The 17,411-nt window shown below is 48.1% G+C and overlaps 1 protein-coding gene across 2 annotated transcripts in view; it reads right to left on the reverse strand.

Annotated features, from left to right (window-relative positions):
• Positions 1 to 17,411, reverse strand: part of RHBDL3 (rhomboid like 3) — a 219,647-nt gene that overhangs the window by 52,309 nt on the left and 149,927 nt on the right. For both annotated transcript variants that reach the window (XM_033961284.1, XM_033961285.1), the window contains one exon: positions 16,736 to 16,884. In XM_033961284.1, the coding sequence (XP_033817175.1) occupies positions 16,736 to 16,884 (149 nt within the window). The remainder of the gene's footprint in view (positions 1 to 16,735; positions 16,885 to 17,411) is intronic.

The following is a 17,411-nucleotide window of genomic DNA, read 5'->3' on the forward strand; positions in this document are numbered from 1 at the left end:
GTGTGGTTATAATCAAAACGGTTTATATATTTTAGACAGGTATTTATTTTGTACCTGGGGCAATGAAGGGTTAAATGACTTGCCCAGAGTCAAGAATTCTCCAAGGGTGCACAGCATTAGAGAATGACACGGTGGCGGTTTACCCACGGCCACCGCATTTTAGCCGCGGGTCACCCGCCGAAAACAGGGAAGAAAACTAGCAGTCGCTGCGGCGACGGGGACAAGGCCATTCACCGCCCGCGGGGCGGTGAATGGTCTTGTCTCCGCAGTGAGGTATCAAGGATCGCGCGGTCCCCGCAGCCACCGCCTGCCCGCCCGTAGCATTTAGCCAGCTCCCTCCCTCCACCTCACCTTAAATTTCGAGTTTTCCGGCTTCCTTTTTTCCGAGCCGCACGTGTTCAAAAAATCCGTGCACGCGCGGCTGCGCGAGTCAATCAATCTTCTCCTCTGACGCAACCGGAAACAGGAAGTTGCAGGAGAGGAGAAGTTTGATTGACTCGCGCAGCCGCGCGTGCACGGATTTTTGAACACGTGCGGCTCGGAAAAAAGGAAGGCGGAAAATTCGAAATTTAAGGTGAGGTGGAGGGAGGGAGCTGGCTAAATGCACGGCTTTTTGAACGCGTGCGGCTAGGGAAAAAGGAAGCCGGCAAACTCGGAACGAATAAAAGGTGAGGTGGAGGGTGGGTGGGGGCTGCTGCGGGGACGGTGACGGGGCGGTGAATGGGATGGCAGTGGCGGTGACGGGGCGGTGAAAGGGATGGCAGTGACGGTGACGGGGTGGTGAATGGAATGGCGGTGACGGGGCGGTGCAGAGGATGGTGGGCCGGGGACGGGGCGGTGACGGGGACAGATTTTTTCCCCGTGTCATTCTCTACACAGCATCACCATGTCAAACCCATTCCAGCCTTTCATTTCAACACTAACAGGATCAAATCCTGATCATGGATCATGGATTTTTAAAAAATTCTGCAGGGCTATTTCTATGCCTGGATTTAAAAAAAAAAAAACTTATAGACACCGGCAGGAAAAATGAGAGCTTATGGCAACTGTTTCTTAGTAGGGCCTTGGGATGTGAGGTCAAACAGATGGTGGAGTGAACCCCATCACTTCGGTGCATTTCCCTCAGGGATTCAGGCTGGCAGCGGCGTTCCCAGCATGGCGGCTTTTTCTAGCCGTAGCTGTTTTACTGAAGTTGCAAGGACGTCTTCCTCCAGTGTTTCCAGATAGGTTTCCTCCTTCCAAAAATTCAGTAGGGGGCTCCATCTCTGCCCTTAGTCAAATCCAGCCCAAAAGCCCACCTTTTGGAGGCTGCTTTTAACTTTTAACTCATTGTTCACCTGCTACCATGTTTGTTTCGTTGGGTTTTTATTTTTATTGAAACACATGCAGCATGAATAATACATTAATCCCTAATAATACACACTCCTTAATCCTTTATTTGTCCCATTCTCCTGTCTTGAACAGATTATAACCTCTCTCGTGCAGGGGCTGTCTCTTATGTGTTTGAATACAGCACTGCATATTAAAGAAATGGTGTCAGGTCAAAAGCGCGCCGGGACCAAAGAACCAAAGAAATCAGTCATAGCAGCAAAACCACTCCTAATGCTGTAGTCCACAATGCTGGAATCATGGAAAATTTCCTGGCGCCCTCCTGAACTGTTGAGGCATTCTCTTTGGACAATCCCTTTCAGCCAGGAGGTATTGTTAAGGTTACCAGAAGTCTGGGAAAACCTCTGGTTCATAGACAGTAACGCAGAAGACAAAGGCGCGCGCCGACAACTGAGCGCAAGATGGAGGTGTGCGCGCCGAAGAAAAAGACTGTTTTTAGGGGCTGCGACGGGGGTTTTCTTGGGGAGCCCTCCCCCCACTTTACTTAATACAGATTGCGGCGGCATTGTGGGGGGTTTGGGGGGGTTGTAACCCCCCAAACTCCCCACAACGCCCCCACAACGCGGCGCGATCTGTATAAAGTAAAGTGGGGGGGTTCCCCCCCACACCCCCCATCGTAGCCCCTAAAAATAGTCTTTTTCTTTGGCGCGTGCCTCCGCACTGCGCTCAGTTGTCTGCTCGCGCCTTTGTCCCGGCACGCTTTTGACCTGACACCAAAACCTCTTTTTAGAGGACTGTCCAGGTGCCCAGACAGACTTTCCAAAACCCGGCAGTTTGTGGCCGGAGCTTATCAGGGAAGAAGAGAGGAGGTTTTGTGGGGTGGGGCTAAAGATATGGGGTTTTGCGGCCCACAATCTATCAACCCTAGATATTGTCTACTAACTCCAGACTAGAGGTCTGCACGGGAACGGGGATCGCGGGAATCCCCCCTAACCCACGGGACTCCCACGGGGACCCCCCTCTGGCCCACGGGGACTCCCCTCTAGCCAACGGGACTCCCACGGGGATGAAAGGCTTTGGAAGCAGGGTTCGTCCATATAATATAATGGACACGTCAGCCTTAGTAATAGAGGGGGTTTATAAGTTAATTACCTGAACAGAAAACAAAAAAAAAAGGGTTCCACCAAAGAGATTCCACAAGGAAAACAGCAGCGCAAACACAAAAGAAACTGTGGAATTGATGATCCTATCAGAAGTAATTGCTGCTTTTTATGGGGACGGGCGGGGATGGCGGTAATTCCTTGCGGGGATGGGTGGGGAAGGAGAGGATCCTGGCAGGGACGGGTGGGGACGGAGAGGATCCTGACGTGGACGGGTGGGGATGGAGAGGATCCTGACGGGGACGGGTGGGGATGGAGAGGATCCTGATGGGGACGGGTGGGGACGGAGAGGATCCTGATGGGGACGGGTGGGGACGGAGAGGATCCTGACGGGGATGGGTGGGGGTGGGGACAGAGAGGATCTTGGCGGGGACGAGTGGGGACGGAGAGGATCCTGGCGGGGACGGGTGGGGACGGAGAGGATCCTGGCGGGGACGGGTGGGGAAGGAGAGGATCCTGATGGGGACGGGTGGGGACAGAGAGGATCCTGGCGGGGACGGATGGGGATGGAGAGGATCCTGATGGGGACGGGTGGGGACGGAGAGGATCCTGGCGGGGACGGGTGGGGACGGAGAGGATCCTGGAGGGGACGGAGAAGATCCTGGCGGGGACGGGTGGGGACGGAGAGGATCCTGGCGGGGGACGGGTGGGGACGGAGAGGATCCTGATGGGGACGGAGAGGATCCTGGCGGGGACGGAGAGGATCCTGATGGGGACGGGTGGGGACGGAGAGGATCCTGGCGGGGACGGATGGGGACGGAGAGGATCCTGGCTGGGACGGGTGGTGATGGAGAGTATCCTGGCTGGGATGGGTGGGGACGGAGAGGATCCTGGCGGGGACGGGGGGGACAGAGAGGATCCTAGCGGGGACGGGTGGGGATGGGTGGAATTTCTGTCCCCGTGCAACTCTCTACTCCATACCCTTGCCAGATATGTCTTCCTTTGAATTTTACTTTCACTTTTCACAGGTCTCTCTCAGCATCTCCCACTGGAAGTCAGGCTCTTCCCTGCAGCAGTGCCCGGTTCTGACCTTTCCCATGCCACATTCTCCTTCATGAACTCTGCAGTTTCTTTGTTTCAGGCCTTTTTCAATTGTAGCTAACAGTATAACAGGTTCCCTCCAGACTAGGGTTGCCAGATTTCCTCTTTGGAAAAAAACCCCAAAAACGCATGGCCCCGCCCTGTTCTGCCATGGCCCCACCCCCTTCTGCTTCCAGCCCCGCCCCCAGCCCAACCTCCCATCTCCTTCCCCGAGGTCTGGAGGTCATCTGCACATACGCGGGTTATTGGCGCAATGAAATCACGCACATGCGCATGCAAATAACATCATCGCGTCGACGTTCACGTATGCGCTGAGAGCCTCCAGATGCGGCCCTGAGCTCGGGTACAGCCATAACCCAAGAAAACTGCCGAGTTTTGGAAATCCCTCCGGTCACCTGGACAGTTCTCTTTTTTAAAAAATTTTATTTAGTTTTTAATGCCAACAAAAAGTGTAATACAATTTACATACAAATAATAATAATCAAATAAGCACTTATAAACAATCGGAATCTATACAAAAAATAAAAATTCCCTCTCTTAGAAACATAGAAAAATGACGGCAGAAAAGGGCCATAGCCCATCTAGTCTGCCCACACTAAAGATCCCTTTCCCCAAATTTATTTTCCCAGATATCCTGTATGTCATCGAGTCTGCCTATTCCGATGACTCCCCCCCCCACTATTACCCTCTTAGAGATCCCACATGCGCATCCCATTTATTCTTGAAATCTGGCATGCTGCTGGCCTTGACCACCTGCACAGGAAGTCTATTCCAATGAACAACCACTCTTTCGGTGAAGAAATACTTCCTGAAGTCGCCATGAAATTTCCCGCCCCTGATTTTTAGCGGATGCCCCCTTGTGGCCGAGGGTCCTTTAAGAAAGAAAATATCATCTTCCTCCTCGATACGACCGGTGATATACTTAAACATCTCAATCTTGTCTCCCCTCTCCCTGCGTTCCTCGAGAGAGTACCGCCACAATTTATTCAGCCTCTCATCGTATGAGAGATCCTTGAGCCCCGAGGCCATCCTGGTGGCCATACGCTGAATCGACTCGGCTCTCAGTACATCTTTACGGTAGTGTGGCCTCCAGAACTGCACACAGTATTCCAGATGAGGTCTCACCATGGTTCTGTACAATGGCATAATGACCTCGGGCTTCCGGCTGACGAAACTTCTACGGATACAGCCCAACATTTGTCTAGCCTTGGATGAAGCCTTCTCCACTTGATTGGCAGCTTTCAGGTCTTCACTAATAATTACTCCTAAATCGCGTCCTTGCTAAGGTCTCACCATTTAGGGTGTAATTTCTGCACGGATTTCTGCTGCCAAGGTGCATGACCTTACATTTCTTACGTTAAAGTTAAGTTGCCAAGTCGAGGACCAGCGTTCCAACAAGAGTAATTTTTGTGCCATACCGTCGGGCAAAGTGCTATTACCTACTATGTTACACAGTCCATCATTAACATCAGGAATAATACCAAACCAAAAGACATACCCCTCCCACCCCCACCCCCCCACCCACGGATGTGTTGGTACAATACAACGGAAAATAAAGATAACGATAAACCTTTGGACAGAAAGGCAGGATAGCTTTTATAAACACAAACTATGCTCAAACAACTGCTTTGCCACCTGACATGTCCTCAAATTGGGCAACAGCTGCAGGATGACTTCTGAATAGGACTGAAATGATCACGAAGAGACTTCACACAAGCAAAGCTGCGCACGGTTATAAATAGCTTTTGTGCTCAAGTAAATAACGCAGAATAGGGAACAGTGTTAAGTGGAATTAAGGGAATCATGGCACGACGCTAATTAGAATCCACATTAATTATTGCAATTACTGGAAGTTAACGAGTACACTCTTTTTTTCCCATTACAGACAATGGGCCAGAGCTGTAATTCTAAATTGCTGCTAAGCGCAAGATTTGAAGAGAATACTTTGTTTCTCTCAGTGTCTATTTATTCCATATTTATTAAAATTAAACAGAGCTCAATGCTGTTATTTAAAAAAACGGAACCTCAGGCACAGATACAGGCAGAGAAGGCTTCATAAGAATAGCCTTACTGGGTCAAACCAATGGTCCATCAAGCCCAGTAGTCCGTTTTCATGGTGGCCAATCCAGGTCACTAGTACCTGGCCAAAACCCAAGGAATAGCAACATTCCATTCAGAATCCTAAAGAATAGCAAGATTCCGGAATCCCAGAGAGTAACAAGATTCTAGAACCCAAAGAGTAGCAACATTCCATACAGAATCTCAAAGAATAGCAAGATTCTAGAATCTCAAAGAGTAGCAACATTCCATACAGAATCTCAAAGAATAGCAAGATTCCGTAATCCCAAAGACTAGCAACATTCCATACAGAATCTCAAAGAATAGTATGATTCCGGAATCCCAGAGAATAACAAGATTCTAGAACCCCAAAGAGTAGCAACATTCCATACAGAATCTCAAAGAATAGCAAGATTCCAGAATCCCAGAGAGTAACAAGTTTCTAGAACCCAAAGAGTAGCAACATTCCATACAGAATCTCAAAGAATAGCAAGATTCTGGAATCTCAGAGAGTAGCAACAGTCCATTCAGAATCTCAAAGAATAGCAAGATTCCGGAATCCCAGAGAGTAACAAGTTTCTAGAACCCAAAGAGTAGCAACATTCCATGCTACCGTTCTAAGGCAAGCAGTGGCTTTCCCCCATGTCTTTCTCAATAACAGACTGTGGATTTTTCCTCCAGGAACTTGTCCAAACCTTTCTTAAAACCAGCTATGCTATCCGCTCTTATCACAGCCTCTGGCAACACGTTCCACAGCTTAACTATTCGCTGTGTGAAAATAAATTTCCTCCTATTCCTTGTATGATACACCCACATTTGAAGCTGGAAGTACAATAGTTATTGCATCCATTTTTTTTTTTTTTAACTGGTGAAGCGCATAGTAAGGGGAGTGGGAGGGCGGTCTGCCCCAGGTGGCATCATGGAGGGGGGCACCAGCAACCCACCTGTCCACCCCTGTGCCTCTTCACACTCCTCCCCCACTGCACACATGCCAACCTAACCTTCCCCCACACCTCTAGTTGTTCACCGCCGCAAGTAACAATTTCAATGTGCTCCTTGCGACCGTGTCGGCTCCTGCTGACGTCAATTCCGGGTGCCTCGCATAAGAAGTGATGTCAAAGGGAGAGGACACGGTCGCAATGAGCACATTGAAGTTGTTGGTCATGGCGGGGAAGAGAGCTACGAGGACAGGAGGTCGAAGAAGGAGCGGGGGACAGAGGTGAGGGTGGGGGAAGGGCGCCACGGCCCCATGTGCCTCTCACCCTCGCTACACTACTGACTGGGAGCAGGGACTCGGGGATTCTACCTCTGACTCCTGCCATTCCTTCATATCCTAAAAAAATACAAAAATATTTATTTGTATTGATTTTAAAATTTTCTTCCCCGCTTAATGTCCTTGATGCCTTGAAAACTGCAAAACAGCCAATGAGGAAACAGCTTTAGGATTTAAACATCAGAAAGGAGCCGTTCTCCTCTTCAAAACCGGTCACGCTGAACTGTTCCTGGTTTGCAGTATTAGTATCTGTGGTCTTAACGGTGCCTGCAGTCTACAGAGGACGTGGTCATAAGGTCCCTCAAGCAGTCTTTCCAGAATTCAATAGTTATCAGCTGTTAAGGTGCAGATGTAGGATTGAATCTGAGTCTTTGTGTCTACTAGCAGAGGGGGCAGATGCCCCAAAAGTCTGGCTTCATTGCCAAAATCATAAGAACATAAGAATTGCCGTACTGGGACAGACTAAAGGTCCATCAAGCACTGTATCCTGTTTCCAACAGGGGCCAACCCAGGTCCCAAATACCTGGCAGAAACATAAATAGCAGCAACATTCCAGAGCTGAGATTGTGATGTCATAATGCCTCATTCCACCAATGCCTAAGAGCCAACCTAATCTGTGATGTCACAATGGTTTGATTGTCCCATACTTGGCTCACATAAGAACATAAGAATTGCCATCCTGGGACAGACTAAAGGTCCATCAAGCACTGTATCCTGTTTCCAACAGGGGCCAACCCAGGTCCCAAGTACCTAGCTAGATCCCAAGTAATAAAACAGTGGATTTCTCCACGCAATCTCAATAATGGCCTATGGATTTCTGTTTTAGGAAATTAGCCAAGCCTTTTTTAAACCTTGCTAAGCTAACTGATTGCACTACATTCTCCGGCAACGAATTCCAGAGTATAATTACACGCTGTGGAAGAAATATTTTCTCCGGTTTGTTTTAAATCTACTACTTAGTAGCTTTATCGTTATGCCCTCTAGTCCTGGTGGAAAGAGTGAACAAGCGATTCACATCTACCCTTTCCACTCCACTCAGTATTTCATACAACCAATCACTTATCTTCATTAGAATCTCAGTTCTGCTAGAGGTGAAAGCAATTTTACACTCTCCGTCTTCTTCCTGCAGGGTTTTTCAAATTCGTCCTCCACCAGTGAATCAGGTTGTTGCAGCAGCCAAAATGCATGACTCTGCATTTTTAACATTAAATCTTTAGCTGTCAAATTCCAGACCATTCTTCCTGCTTCACTAGGTCCCTCCTTATGCTATCCATGGCATCAGAGGTGTCTACCCTTTTGCAGATTTTGGTATCATCCACAAAGATTGGTACCAGCCTCAAGGGAAAAATGCTTGAGTACCTAAATAAATTCATGGAAACTCTTCTGAGCTCCCCTGGCAGAATGGTATAGGAAACTGAATGAATAAAGGTAGGATTGATTAGGTCAATAATCAGATGCTGCAGTTGGCTCTTTTTTTTTTTTTTTCTTTTCAAACACTATCCACAGTGGTACAAATTTCTGAATATTCAGCGCCGGCATTGGATATTAAGATAATATGGTCAGCATCGGAACTTATCACAATAGTCCATCTAGGTTCCTAACTCTCCCCTCCCCCCCTTTTATGAAGCTGCGTTAGCGGGTTTTTTTTTAATCATCGGCTGCTACGGTAAAAATTCCGATTCTCATAGGAATTCTATGAGAGTTGAACTTTTACTACCACAGCTGGTGATAAAAAATGCTAAATTGTTTCCTTGTAAATGTCTGGTCAAGATACAAGATACTGAATTCGTTTTTTGGGATCCCATTCAATTGCAACAATTTTTGGTAGCTCGAGAACAGAAGTGAGATTTCTTTCTTTCTTTTTCTTTTTTTTCATTTATTGATGAGGAATTAGGGTGGATATCTAAAATGTCCTAATTTAGTTAGGAATGATTTGGGTTCAATGGAACTCAACCCATTTTTTTGTTTTTCCATACTTAGTTGGTAAATAAGCAATATGTCTCCCCTTTTAGTGGGCTTGTAAAGGATTGTTTTTTTGTATTATTTGTTGTACTGATAATTTTGTATGTAACCCTTTTTTTCCTTGATATCTTATGATATTGTAAATGTATTAAATCCAATTTAAAAAAAAAAAAAGCTAAATTGGCTTCATAAAAGGGAGGGGGTTAATTGTTTAAAAAACTTAACTCATAATTGAGGTTAATTGCAATTAAGTGGATGGTAGATGCCTAACCTGGTAGGTGCCTATTAGAGAATGACATGGGGACAAATTTTTGCCCATCCTCGCAGGAACTCATTTTCCCATCCCGTCCCTGCGAGTTCTTATCCTGTCCCTGCCCCGTTCCTGCAAGCTCTGTCCTCATCTAAACAAGCCTCAGACACTTTAGAATCCTAAGTAGCAACATTCTAGAGCTCAGACTGTGATGTCATAATGCCTCATTCCACCAATGCCTAAGCTCCGTCCTCATCTGCACAAGCCTCAAACACTTTAAAATCATAAGTAGCAACATTTGAGAGCTCAGATTGTGATGTCATAATGCCTCATTCCACCAATGCCTAAGCTCCGTCCTCATCTGCACAAGCCTCAAACACTTTAAAATCATAAGTAGCAACATTCTAGAGCTCAGATTGTGATGTCATAATACCCCATTCCACCAATGCCTAAGCTCCGTCCTCATCTGCACAAGCCTCAAACACTTTAAAATCCTAAGTAGCAACATTCTAGAGCTCAGATTGTGATGTCATAATACCCCATTCCACCAATGCCTAAGCTCCGTCCTCATCTGCACAAGCCTCAAACACTTTAAAATCCTAAGTAGCAACATTCTAGAGCTCAGATTGTGATGTCATAATGCCTCATTCCACCAATGCCTAAGCTCCGTCCTCATCTGCACAAGCCTCAAACACTTTAAAATCATAAGTAGCAACATTCGAGAGCTCAGATTGTGATGTCATAATACCCCATTCCACCAATGCCTAAGCTCCGTCCTCATCTGCACAAGCCTCAAACACTTTAAAATCATAAGTAGCAACATTCTAGAGCTCAGATTGTGATGTCATAATACCCCATTCCACCAATGCCTAAGCTCCGTCCTCATCTGCACAAGCCTCAAACACTTTAAAATCCTAAGTAGCAACATTCTAGAGCTCAGATTGTGATGTCATAATGCCTCATTCCACCAATGCCTAAGCTCCGTCCTCATCTGCACAAGCCTCAAACACTTTAAAATCATAAGTAGCAACATTCGAGAGCTCAGATTGTGATGTCATAATGCCTCATTCCACCAATGCCTAAGCTCCGTCCTCATCTGCACAAGCCTCAAACACTTTAAAATCATAAGTAGCAACATTCTAGAGCTCAGATTGTGATGTCATAATACCCCATTCCACCAATGCCTAAGCTCCGTCCTCATCTGCACAAGCCTCAAACACTTTAAAATCCTAAGTAGCAACATTCTAGAGCTCAGATTGTGATGTCATAATGCCTCATTCCACCAATGCCTAAGCTCCGTCCTCATCTGCACAAGCCTCAAACACTTTAAAATCATAAGTGTTCGAGGCTTGTGCGGTTAAGGCAGAGCTTACAGGACTGGGACAGGGACAGGGGCAGCGACAAAACTCGACGGGACGGGGAAATTGAGTTCCTGTGGAGATGGGGGACAAATTTGTCCCTGTGTCATTCTGTAGTGCCCCTTTGAGGTAGGCGCCTAGTCCAAGGCGCCTACCAGAAAGTAAGCGTGGTTAGGGAGCAGATCGTGGATGTGTTTGTCATGTAGGCAACTAACTTGGACGCATGTGTATAGGCCCCAAAAAACCTCTGGCATACGCAGGGTGCACCGATGCCTAAGCCCACTTTAGGCGTCACCAAGTGTGATTCTATAAAACGTGCCTAACTTTTAGGCATCATTTAAAGAATTTCCTCAATAATGTTATGTGCGAGTGATATTTAGGGCCTACTATACTCAGGTGCCATTGGGGGTATTGACTCACCTCTTTGTTTGAAATGTGGCCGGGACCCCAATACCTTTGCTCATTCCTTCTGGGACTGTTGGACTGTCTGAGTTTATTGGCAGTCTATAGTCCGGTACTTATGGGGCTTATTTCGGAGTCCCATTGCGGGGACTGTCACGCAACTGGTTTTAGACCTGCCGGGGGCCTTCCGTGGCCTTCCTAAGGGGGGGACCCCTCTGGAGTCGTAAGGTGCTCACAAATGCATTTTGCAAAGCTGGACCACTTCTGTGCCGCCCTCATTTGGACCTGGAGATCTTTGGTGCATAATTTGGCCACCTGGGAGGCTCGCCCTCGCCGCAGACGTAGCTTTTTGCTAATCTGGGGAGTCTATTTGGCTTCTCTTCCTCCTAGTGGACATAGTCTCCTATTGAACCGTCTCGCTTAGCTCTGTCACTATACCCCATGCTAGCTACTGGGATCGGTCGCTGCAGGCTTTTTTTCTTCCTTTTGGGGAGGAGATCTCTTCTAATAGATCCCAGGGGCCACAAGAGTGTGGGCCTTTGGGATCTTAGTGACCTCTTGGTCATCTTCAGTGTGTTTCTCTGGGTGGGGGGGAGACGGATTGGTATTTGGGGGTTTTGTTGGTTAGGTGGGGTTGGGGAACTGGGTGGGGGGAGATTGTTGTTTTTGTTTTCCTGTCTATCCTCAAATGTTGTATTGTTGGATGCTGGTTCTTTGGATTTGATTCTGTTCCTTGATGTTTATTGATTAGCATTCACAATAAAAAAAAAAAGATTTGAACATAAAGAATTTCCTCATAAGGGCTCCTGTGTTCATTTTTTGCAGGTCTCGCACACTAGAGAGTTGCGCAGGGACAGAAATCCCACCCGTCCCCGCCAAAGTCCCACCCGTCCTCACCCGTCCCCATGAGGACTCCCACCCGTCCCCGTGAGGACTCTCACCTGTCCCCACCCATCCCCGTGAGGAATCCCTCCGTTCCCACCTGTCCCTATAAACTACAGAAATAGTTATTTCATTTAATTATGCTACTGAATTAAAGGCTCTGGTAGAAACCCATTTAAAAATAAGCAAAAAGACTTTATTAATTTGGAAATATTAATTGGGAAGAATACATACTTTGTAAACGGGTTTCTACCAGAGCCTCTAATGTTTATAAATTTTTATCAACACAACTAATATACTACTTTATGCTGAAGCAAAAAAAAAAAAAAAAAAAAAAAAAGGAAATAGAATTTTTTTCCTACCTTTGTTGCCTGGTTTTTGCTTTCTTCATGTTCTCATTCAATTCCTTCCATCCACTGTCTCTCTTCTCTCTGTGTCTTCCATTTGCTCTGTTACTGTGCCTCTCCCTTTCTTCCCCCTCCCAAATTGGTCTGGCACCCATCTTCTTCCCTCCGCTCCCCCCATAGTCTGGCATCTCTGTCTTCTTCCCTGCCAGTGTCTTCTCCACACTCTCTCTTCCCCATTTCCTTTCAGCGTCCTTCTCCCCCCATCTTCCCCATGTCCTGTCAGGCAGCATCCTCTCCGCCCTCTGCCTTCCCCATGTCCTTTCAGCGTCCTTCTCCACCCCTTTGTCTTCCCCATGTGCTTTCAGCGTCCTTCTCCCCCCTCTGTCTTCCCCATGTCCTTTCAGCGTCCTTCTCCCCCCCTGTCTTCCCCATGTCCTTTCAGTGTCCTTCCCCCCGTCTTCCCCATGTGCTTTCAGCGTCCTTCTCCCCCCTCTGTCTTCCCCATGTGCTTTCAGCGGCCTTCTCCCCCCTCAGTTTTACCCATTTCCCTTAAGTGTCTTTTCTTCTCCACTCCACCTTTCCTCCCTTTCTCCCTCCCTGCCCCTTACCTTTGTGGCGCTTCCCCACCCAACCGACAACAGAACAGGCCCAGTCGGACAAATCTCCCTGTCCTGTAGACGCGAATTTAAATTACCTTCTTACAGCAGCTGGAGTAGTAAAGCTGCTGTAAGAGGTAATTTAGATTCGCGGCTACAGGGCAGGGAGGTTTGTCGGCCGGACCTGTTGTCGGTCGATCGGGGGACCTGACCGGCTGTGCACATTCCCCAGGGCGGGGCGGACCGCCCCCCCCTCTTTCGTACGCCATTGCCTTCTCCCTACCTCCCCTGCCGCACACAGCCGACCGGAAGTCTTCCTGATATTGGCGCCGACGTCGGAGGAAGGGAGGGCTTTGCTTAAGCCCTCCCTCCGACGTTAGCGCTGACATCGGGAAGACTTCCATTCGGCTGTGTGCTGCGACAGGGCAGGTAAGGAGGAGGAGGAGACTACCCTCGCGGCTCGAGTGCACTGCGATCCAACCCCGCAGGAACCCCGCGACCCTCAGAGGCGTCCCCACGGGATCCCCGTGACCCTAGGGGGTGTCCCCATGGGATCCTCACGACCCTAGGGGGCATCCCCACGGGATCCCCTTGACCCAAAGGGGGAACCCGCGGGATTCCCGTCATCCCCATTCCCGTGCAGCTCTCTATCGCACACTCACGATATTAGTGCATCCCCAGGAAATAAAAAGCTCTAGAAAGTGCTGCCTTAAATCCACATTAGACTGTGTTAAACCCAGATTCTAGTGCATTTTATTAAAAGGGCCTCCAAGGACAGATAAGCTAGAATAAGAAAAGTTAGATTAAAATAAGGATGATTTTCTTTAGGAAACTTGCGCGTGAAATCAGAAAAGCTCCTTGTAAATGATCTCAGCTAGAGTAGGAGTGGATAAGAAAGACCTGCTATAGCGTGTGCCGCTGCCGATAGTCCTCGCGTGTGAATGAGCTGGTGAGTTGCTTCTTCCATCAAAGGCTTTGGAGAAGAGCCAAGCTCGCATCTGTTCCCTGAAGTGGAGAGAGAGCCTAGCTATGAGTGAAGCCTTTCAGCAAGTTCACTCCAGCGTGCGGGGAGCACTCTGGAAAAAGCTCGCTGGGGAGTTGGCGCGTCATAAGAACATAAGCAGTGCCTCGGCTGGGTCAGACCAGAGGTCCATCGTGCCCAACAGTCCGCTCACGCGGCACCCCATCAAGTCCAGGACCTGTATAGTAATCCTCTATCTTTCCCCTTCTATCCCCTTTTCCTTCAGGAAATTATCTAATCCCTTCTTGAACCCCAAAACCGTACTCTGTCCTATCATACCCTCTGGAAGCGCATTCTAGGCATCCACCACCCTTTGGGTGAAGAAGAACTTCCTAGAATTGGTTCTGAATCTGTACCCTCTTAATTTTTCCAAATGCCCTCTCGTTCTTGTAGTCTTCAAAAGTTTGAAGAATCTGTCCCTCTCCACTTTCTCTATGCCCTTCATGATCTTGTAAGTCTCTATCGTGTCCCCTTTAAGCCTCCTCTTTTCCAGGGAAAAGAGTCCCTTGACTTCAGAGGGTGATGGTCAACGGCACCCTCTCTGAGACTTCGGAGGTGACCAGCGGAGTGCCGCAGGGCTCAGTCCTGGGACCATCCCTTTTCAACATATTCATAAGGGGCTTGACCCGAGGGCTTCAGAGTAAAGTAGCACTGTTTGCCGACGATGCCAAACTGTGTAGTACAGTAAGCGAAAGCAATCTCAAGGATAGTATGATGCAGGATCTGATCACGTTGGAAAACTGGTCCTCGACATGGCAGCTGGGCTTCAATGCTAAGAAGTGTAAAGTCATGCATCTCGGCAGCAGAAATCCATGAAGAACATACACCTTGAATGGAGAAACACTAGCTAGGACTTCAGAAGAACGGGACTTGGGAGTAATCATCAGTGCAGACATGAAGGCTGCCAAACAAGTAGAGAAGGCCTCATCCAAGGCAAGGCAAATGATGGGATGTATCAATAGAAGCTTCGTTAGCCGCAAACCTGAAGTCATAATGCCACTTTACAGAACCATGGTGAGACCTCATCTGGAATACTGTGTGCAATTCTGGAGGCCACATTACCATAAAGATGTGCTTCAAGCTGAGTCAGTCCAGCGGATGGCCACTAGGATGGTCACCGGACTCAAGGGTCTCTCATACGAAGAAAGACTGGGCAAATTGCAGCTCTATACTCTAGAAGAGCGCAGGGAAAGGGGTGACATGATAGAGACATTTAAGTACGTCACAGGTTGTGTCGAGGTGGAAAATGACATATTCTTTCCCAAGGGACCCTCGGTCATAAGGGGGCATCCGCTCAAACTCAGAGGAGGGAAATTTAGTGGTGACACCAGGAAGTATTTTTTCACAGAAAGGGTGGTGGATCAGTGGAACAAACTTCCGGAGCAGGTGATCAGGGCCACCAGCGTGCTCGACTTTAAGAATAAATGGGACATCCATGTGGGATCCCTGTGAGGGTCGAGTTAAGGAGCTGGGTCATTAGCACTCAGACTTAATGGGGTGGGTCAGTAGAGTGGGCAGACTTGGTGGGCTGTAGCCCTTTTCTGCCGTCATCTTTCTATGTTTCTATGAAAGGTTTTCCATACCTTTTATCAATCGTTGTCGCTCTTTTCTGAACCCTCTCGAGTATCGCCATATCCTTCTTAAGGTACGGCGACCAACATTGGACGCAGTATTCCAGATGCGGGCGCACCATTGCCCGATACAACAGCAGGATAACTTCTTTCGTTCTGGTTGTAATACCCTTCTTGATAATACCAAGCATTCTATTCGCCTTCTTAGAGGCCGCTGCGCACTGTGCCGACGGCTTCATTGTCCTGTCCACCATCACCCCCAAGTCCTTTCCTAGGCTACTTTCACCCATTACCAACCCTCCCATCGTATAGCTGTACATCGGGTTCCTGTTTCCTACATGCAAGGCTTTACATTTCTCTACATTAAACTTCATCTGCCATTTCGTCGCCCACTCTTCTAGTCCCTTTGTAAATCCTCACAGTCCTCTTTGGTCCCAACTCCACTAAACAGTTTGGTGTCGTCTGCGAAATTTATTACTTCGTACTTCGTCCCTGTCTCTAGATCGTTCATAAATACACTGAACAGCATCAAATGATTTCCTTCGGAGAGGGTGGGTTAGGGTGGTTCGAGTGCAACGCCTTCCGGCAAGACAGGGGAGACGTCTCCACAACTCAAGCACAGTGGAGATGGTCAACAGTGTGCCAATTTTATTAATTCAAGAACTCTGCCTTAGAAGTGCGATGGCTCGACACGCACGTACTTTGGCCTCGTCGGCCTTCCTCGGGAGTCTTGGGGTTAAATCTCTTTGTTTTGCGGAGCAGAGTTTTAACAGATGTAAGCGTAAGCAATGAAAGTCAAACTGAGAGTATAAAGCCTCTCATTAAATAGAGAAACAAGTTTAGAAATGTAGAAACATCAGAAAAGGTTCTCTTTTTTTTTAATCTATGGCTTAAGCCAGGGGTGGACAAGCCACACCCCAGTTGGGTTTTCCAGATTTACACAATTAATCTGCATGCATTGCTTCCACTGTACGCAAATAAATCTCATGCATATTCACTTGGAAATCTTTAAAATCCGATTGGGTGGTGGCTCACCTTTGGCAAGTGGGGTACCGAGCGTGAGAGCGCCCCTCCCCCACCCCCCGCTCCCCCTACCATGAACGCGCCCCCTTCTTCTTTCCCCCGTACCTCTCACCGCCACGAGCAACAACTTCAACGTGCCCCTTGCGACCCCTCAGCGGCTATCCCTCTGACATCACTTCCTATGCGTGACACGCAGAAGTGACATCAGTGAGAGAGTTGGCGTGGTCAAGAGGAACACATTGCAGCTGCCGCTTGCGGCAGTGAACCGCCAGAGGTACTGGGGAAGGGGTAGCGTGGGAAGAATGGGAGAGGGTGGAGAGGAGGCAGAGTGCCGGCACCCCCCACAAACACGGCGCCCGGGGCGGACCGCCCCCTCGCCCCTCCCCCTATGCCTCTGGCTTAATTGCAACCTACAGCCTGTAGAAATCTGACTGGGTTGATGCTCAACCACTGGCTACTTACCCGGCATGCACGAATATGTAGCTCAAAAACCTCCATGCTTGCGCACGCAGCTGTGGGTGATATATCAGAGGATTCTTCAGATACAAAGGATGGGTGACCTGAAGTACAAACCGGTCCAGTACCAATCCATAATAGACAAAGAAGGCAACCTGAGAAGAGAGGAATGGTTGAGCCTCAGACACCAGGGCTGAAAAAAATGCCATTTCACTGGATCACAGGTAGCGACGACAAAGAATTACACTCAATGTTCTCTTCCTGTTCTATGCCCATTTTCATGGAAAAAGGTCAAATACACACCACCCCCTTCTTTACACTGGGCTAACATAATACACTTGCTGATGCTCTCTTCTCGAGGACCACACAGAACAAACAGGTGAATGCAGGGGGGGGTCATATCTGAACACTGGTGAACCAAAGGATTATGTTACAATGGTGCTGTAGTGTGAAGGGGAAAGGGGTGGGCTGGGGGACACATAAAAGGGATCTACTATCCTGACAGATATTATAAGTAGAGAATGACACGGGGACAAATTTTTCCCTGTCCCCACAAGAATTCATTTTCCCGTCCCAGCGAGTTCTTTTCCTGTCCCTGCCCCATTCCTGCAAGCTCTGTCCTCATCTGCACAAGCCTCAGACACTTTAAAATCATAAGCAGCAACATTCTAGAGCTCAGATT

The sequence above is a fragment of the Geotrypetes seraphini genome, chromosome 10 (assembly GCF_902459505.1).
Source record: "Geotrypetes seraphini chromosome 10, aGeoSer1.1, whole genome shotgun sequence".
In the NCBI taxonomy this organism is placed as follows: domain Eukaryota; kingdom Metazoa; phylum Chordata; class Amphibia; order Gymnophiona; family Dermophiidae; genus Geotrypetes; species Geotrypetes seraphini.